This window comes from Physeter macrocephalus, chromosome 9 (assembly GCF_002837175.3).
Source record: "Physeter macrocephalus isolate SW-GA chromosome 9, ASM283717v5, whole genome shotgun sequence".
Taxonomy (NCBI): domain Eukaryota; kingdom Metazoa; phylum Chordata; class Mammalia; order Artiodactyla; family Physeteridae; genus Physeter; species Physeter macrocephalus.
In genome coordinates, this window is record NC_041222.1 from 42288085 (window position 1) to 42294475 (window position 6391).

Genomic DNA, 6391 nt, shown 5'->3' on the forward strand with positions numbered 1-6391 from the left:
GTGGGGAGAGTTCATTTCAGGACTGAATTACTTTTGTCTGGCACCTTCCTCTTGGGTGAGGCTCACAAGTCGGTGGTGGGAGCAGCAGGAGAACCTTCCCACCGCCTGAATGAGCGAAAGCGTAGCTTTGTGATGATTTTCTAGGGGTTCTCCTGTGCAGACCCGGGCTCTGGTCCCTGCTGAGCGTGTGTTCAAGGGGCAGGAAGACAGGCCTGAGCTCAGCTTAGATCAGAGTGGGGTGGAGGAAGCTCTCTAAATAGGCTCAGAAACCAGATGGAGTCCCTCTTCATCTTTAAAAGCCAATTTTGCCTCTATACTCCATTCCAATTTAGAGGGAGGGACGAGTTAACCAGGGAGCATGAAATCGGAGATGACCATTAAGCCCTATTTCCTCCTACTTCCCTCTCCACCAGCGCTGGTCCTACCACCCTGTTCATTCTCCCAAGGAGGCCTTCACTGACTGCAGTCCTGCCTCTGTGCCCTGCTTCTCCCCAGATGCTCGTGGGAATGTTGATAAACTGTAGAATCCCTAACAGGCAGAGAGAATGGGGAAGCAGGAGCATCAGGGGCGAGAGACAGCAAGCCCTGATGAATTGGGCTGTTGTGTGAATTAGTTGTCCTTTGTTAGAAAAGGAGGAATTGCTATGAGTATGCCTTTCAGAGAAAAAGTTCCTTTCGTGCTTGTCTCCCACCTGACCGGGAGAGAGATTGTGCGTCCTTCATCTTTCAAGCCAAAATGCACATGTGGCAGTTTTCCTCTTAGCTGCACAGACCATCGCTTTTTTCAGATGCCTTGAATGCAGCCCGTTTCCCAAAATGAAGACATTGCCCACAGAAACTGGTCTCTGCGTGGGCTGAACGGGCTTCATGTAAACCTAATGGTTTTCTCCCCTAGGTTGACAGAATCTAGCTTGGACTGTCCGACGCAGGCGCTATCAGGCTGGACGCGGGGCACTGTGGAGTCAACGAAGAAACCGAGGCTCAGTGCAGCATCTTTTGCCTTTGGTGCCGTCTGCATTTATCTCTTGTTGGCATCAATGGTCATCGAATGCCCTGTGCTTTATTCACATTTCAGGGCTTGAAGAATCAGGCCCGGGTCAAGCTGAATATCGTGAGGTGTCCCCCAGTGACCACCGTGTTGATCAGGAGACCAGACCTTCGCTACCAGCTGGGGTTCAGTGTCCAGAACGGAATCGTAAGTACAACCCCACACCTTTTCCAAAAGTCTGACACACGAAACTGTGGCCCAGGGTTTGGGTTTTGGGGCTGTTCTTGAAAGCTGGTCATTTTCCAGAAAGAATCCAGCAAGGAAGGGACGAATGGGGTGAAAGCAGACTCACTTCCTCCATGGGCAGAGAATTCTTTGCTTTCTGTGGGGGAAGAGAGGGACCCTCCCAGATCCATGTGCCCCAGAGCCCAGCGACTCTGTGATGTGCAGGGTGACCCTCCCAACTGCCAGCTTGAGATAGTTTGAGGTACCCACCTTCCCAACCCGCCCCCCGCAGCCAGCAGCTTCCCAGGGCAGGGGGCGAAGAGCCCTGGGGGCTGGGCTTCCAAACCCTTGGTGATACCAGCGCAGCCCAGGCTGAGAACGCAGCCCTGTAGGGGTTATACCTGAATGATCGCTGCCTTGCCTTTTTAACCTGAATTTGGCACTTGGGAGATAGAGTACTTTCATCACCTGGATGTCTGCCTTCAAATACTTCCTTTTTTTTTTCCCCCTTTATTGTGATAAAACATACACAACATTAAGTTTGCCATTTAAACCATTTTTAAGGATACAGTTCAGTGCCTTTAAGTACATTCAAAAAGTGGTTGTGTCCATCAGTGCTATTTCCAGAACTTTTTCTTCATCCCAAACAAAAACTCCATACTCAATACTACCTTTTTGTCCTGGCTTGCCTTGTTCTGGACTCATAGTAGTTCTGAGCTTTGGTGACAAATCCGTAACCTTTTTGATATTATAGATTTTGGATGTGCCCTCCCTCTCTCTGCATTCATCTTTGCAGATAGAAAAACCCTATTCTTTTTCCTCCCCTTTTTTTTTAAAATAAATTTTTTTATTTTATTTATTTATTTTTGGCTGTATTGGGTCTCCGTTGCCGTGCACGGGCTTTCTCTAGCTGCGGCGAGCGGGCTTCTCATTGCGGTGGCTTCTCGTTGCAGAGCACGGGTTCTAGGCATGCAGGCTTCAGTATTTGTGGCTCGCAGGCTCTAGAGTGCAGGCTCAGCAGTTGTGGCGCATGGGCTCTGCGGCATGTGGGATCTTCCCCGACCAGGGATCGAACCCGTGTCCCCTGCATTGGCAGGCGGGTTCTTAACCACTGCGCCACCAGGGAAGTCCCCTGCATAGGCTTTTAAAGAAAGGTGCACAGTCAGGAGTGAAAAGTCAGCTCTGTCAATTCAAACCATGTTCTTTTGGGAAATTCCGATTGCTTTGTGTGTGAGGTAGGGTTGCCTCTATCCTGCAGCGCTGAGCCCAGGGCCCTCCCCCAGCCTGCCGTCTCTGCCCACCGCAGTGCCTGGCTGCACTGAGATGAAAACCAGCCACGTTATCATTTCTGCCAGAAGGGAGTTTGAACAAGAACCACTGAGTTGGGACGGCCAAAGGGAGCTTCTGCCTTCCAGCTGGCCACACTTTGGAACACAAAGTGGGGTTCTAGCAGGTTCTAGCCCCATTTTAACTCGGGTAACTGTGACCCTAAAAAGTGGGCTGCTAGCATTACACAGTTCAGTGTTTGAGTCCCAGATAATACTAAACTGTGTTACACAGGCTGACAGTTTGAAAACATTGGCAGCTCTGTGACAGGCCCAGACAGCTCTTTTGACCAAGACCGAGCTGGGATGAAAAGCACTCAGAAATCACTGTGCCGCGAAATCCAGTGACGTGCTGCGTCCCCTGTGCAGAGTGCGAGAACAAGGGGGCCATCTGGGCATCCAGAGTCCTATCTCTTATAAAAAGAAACGGGGCTTCCCTGGTGGCGCGGTGGTTGCGCGTCCGCCTGCCGATGCAGGGGAACCGGGTTCGCGCCCCGGTCTGGGAGGATCCCACGTGCCGCGGAGCGGCTGGGCCCGTGAGCCATGGCCGCTGAGCCTGCGCGTCCGGAGCCTGTGCTCCGCAACGGGAGAGGCCACAACAGAGGAAGGCCCACATATCACCAAAAAAAAAAAAAAAAAAGAAACAAAGAGATGTAAATGTACACAGCCTGACCATGGCAGCTCCTCAGAGATAAGAGTGCTGGGGATGGGGGATTCTAGAAAAGACAGTCTCCCACCCCCACCCAGTTCCCTAGCAGGCGGTGCAGGCCAGTGTGGGTAACCTGGCCTTTGACTCTGATAGATCTGCAGCCTCATGCGAGGGGGAATCGCGGAGAGAGGAGGTGTCCGCGTGGGACATCGCATCATTGAAATCAACGGGCAGAGCGTGGTCGCCACCCCACATGAGAAGATTGTGCACATCCTCTCCAATGCTGTTGGGGAGGTAAGGGAGAGTCGGGGGCTGGGGGTCCCCTGGTGCGCTCGCCCCCTCCACGAAGCCCTCCTGAGCGTCCTTCCCTGTCCTCAGCACACCTCCACAACTGAACAGTCTGTCTCGGACCAGAATTTAAACCTGGTACTGAGTGGTTATCTTAGAGCTGCTCCTCAAAATCCCGTCACGTCACCCTCAGCCTTCTCCTGTGGCATCACTTGCCCACCTCCTCTTTTTAGTTCTCAGATCTGGGCATCTTCTCACCATAGCTGCCCACGTTCTCTCCATTTTTCCCAGCTAATCCCGCCAAATGTGCCTGGAAGATTTTAAGTCAGATTCAAAGCTAATCAACAGCTCCCCAGAGACAGTTCCCTGGTATGGCTGGGCAGGGGTCAGAACAGCCGTTCTGGGGCTGATTTCCTGCTGGGGGAGGGAGGGAGGCAGGAGCAGCCCAAACCCCACAGTGGTCCTCCTTCTGTTTTAAGGGTTTTCTCCTTTTGGGGAAAAAAAAAAAAAAAAAAAAAAAAAAAAGCCCTGGTGAGAGCAAGAGCTTTTGGGAAATAAACCACCTTACCTGGTTTTCATTGTTCACTCTCTGTCACCCCTAACTTGAAAAAAAAAAAAAAAAAAAAAAAAAAAAAGCCCTGGTGAGAGCAAGAGCTTTTGGGAAATAAACCACCTTACCTGGTTTTCATTGTTCACTCTCTGTCACCCCTAACTTTTTAGAAGCCCATGGATTCCACACTTCCTGGAGGCCACCTGCATCAAGCCCCTGTTAGGAATGGTGGGGGGACGAGGGGTGTACCTTCAAAGGTGTCCAACGGCAAGAGGTGCCGCCTCTCCCGCTAGCCCTGGGGCAGTGCCCACACAGCTCCCGGAGCCTCAGTCCTCCCGCTAAAGTGCGTTTCTGCCCTCAGATCCACATGAAGACGATGCCGGCTGCCATGTACAGACTGCTGACGGCCCAGGAACAGCCCGTCTACATCTGAGGCCATGCCCCCACCGGGCAGCATGCATGGAGGACTTTCCTCACTTGTGGTTGTGTTTCTCGTGCTGCATCTGTGTGCCCGCTGAGACATTCCCCTCTCATACCCAGCACTCGGTTTGAGGAAAAGAATCCACAGAGACCTCCTTCTCTGTTCTCTGTCTCTCTCTAGTTTGGTTTTTTTGTGTTTTTAACACCAGGGAAGTTTTGTATGTACTCCCTTGAGGCTGGAGAGCAGCCAGTATCCACCCAGAATCTGCCCAGGACCATCCTGAAGGGCGCTTGGGGGTCCTGAAGAGGGTTGTCACTGCTCAGGAAGAATCTTCCCTTCCCAAGAGGTGCAGACCTCTTAGAAGGAGCTCCTAGGGGTGGTGAAGAAGCCGATTCAGGAGTGCCTACGATCCAACCGCTGATCTCTGCTCTCCTCCAGTCAATTTATGGGAATATGGTAGTAACAGGGAGGACCCGCCCGTGTCTTTACGGATATGCCTGCCCACCATGTATGTGGGGCATCATACGTTATTTCTGCCCAGAATTTCTGAGCCAACCTTATGCCTCTTCTATAGCGAGTTTTAGTTTCAACATAATTGTGTTTTCTAACGCGAACCTTTTCACCCAGGATAGAAGGGGAACTGCCGTGGACAAGAATACCTTCGTGTTGCAGAGAACTGGGTGATTCCCAGGGCATCCGTGGCTTCCCAAGTTTACCAACCATTAGCTAAACACAGGCAGGTGCTTCCTGCCTCCTCCTACATCACACATACGTACACAGTCTCACTTGCATATATTTCAGCCTTCCCTCCTCCCTGCCACCAGTGAGGCACCCAGAGCCCCTGGAAAACCCACGTCACCTCCCCGTGAGGTCCCTTCCTCCAGCAGGTGAGGCCTGCAGGGACTGGGGAGCCCTGTCTGGAGAGAGCTGCCCCTCTGAGGCTGAGGCCCGGCCCTGCCAGCACCGCCTTGGCTAGAAGTGTTCTGGTGGACTCCCCTCGCGCCTCCACCCGGACACACACATCCCACACTGGGAGTCTGGGAGCGATGGACTGTTCCCCTTGAAGATGAGGCCGGGTAGAATCATGTTATGCTTCCTGGCCCAAGGTGGGACCAGCCTTGTTCTCTGCTCAGGACCATGAGGCAGGATATGACATTTGAGAGTCCAGAACAGTATATAAACCACAAAACTAAGGGGACAATCAGGACCTCAAGCGATGCCTAAGAATCCCCAAACGTGTTCCAGAAACATCTTGCTGCCTTGTGGGCCTGAGAAAGCTTTTATATGGTGTGGAACGTTACGTGTTTTATCAGGTGCCTCACGTCCATGGGTTTTGTCTCAGTTTTGGTGCAGATGTTTTAGTAATATCATGATCCTGAGCCAGTTTTCACTTACTCTTGGTCCAAAGAGCATTTTGTTTTCATGTGGGTGGGGTGTGGCTTGCTTTGGTTTTTGTTTTGTTTTGCTCGTGACCTCTGCAGACAGGGGAAGAGAAACTAATATATTTTATGATATTAATATAGTCCCTGTTTCCAACATCTGCGTTATTTATGTTGTGTCCCTGGAAATAGGAACCCGGTGAGCAAGTGTTGGATAGTATGGATTATATACGTCGAATGGAGGGATTTCGGGGAGGGAGAAAGTGAATATGAAAAGATTGGGAGCAAGATACTTGCGCCAGAGAGCTGTGTGGTCAGTGCCCCTGGGATCTCTGTGCCGTCTTGAGTTTTCTGCTTAGAGTCAGGAAAGCCAGTGGTTTCAGCGGCGTCAGTGGCCGGACTCCCAGTGTGACCGTGGGACAGGCCCTGCTGAAGAGTGGCTGTGCTGCCCGCATGTCCCCTTTAGGAAGGGGCTGCCCCTTCTCCAAAGGTCCAGGCTGGGCAGTCTGGGACCCCTGGATGACTTTTGAGGACACTTAGCTGAATGCTGCTGGGAGACCAGCCCC

The 6391-nt window shown here is 51.9% G+C and overlaps 1 protein-coding gene across 1 annotated transcript in view; it reads left to right on the plus strand.

Annotated features, from left to right (window-relative positions):
- The window catches only part of APBA1 (amyloid beta precursor protein binding family A member 1), a 73269-nt gene extending 68766 nt beyond the window's left edge, over positions 1 to 4503 (plus strand). Inside the window, exons 10-12 of the mRNA XM_024126859.2 lie at positions 1076 to 1195; positions 3341 to 3481; positions 4387 to 4503. Coding sequence (XP_023982627.1) covers positions 1076 to 1195; positions 3341 to 3481; positions 4387 to 4458 — 333 coding nt within the window. The 3' untranslated portion in view covers positions 4459 to 4503. The remainder of the gene's footprint in view (positions 1 to 1075; positions 1196 to 3340; positions 3482 to 4386) is intronic.
- Positions 4504 to 6391: the final 1888 nt, after the last annotated feature.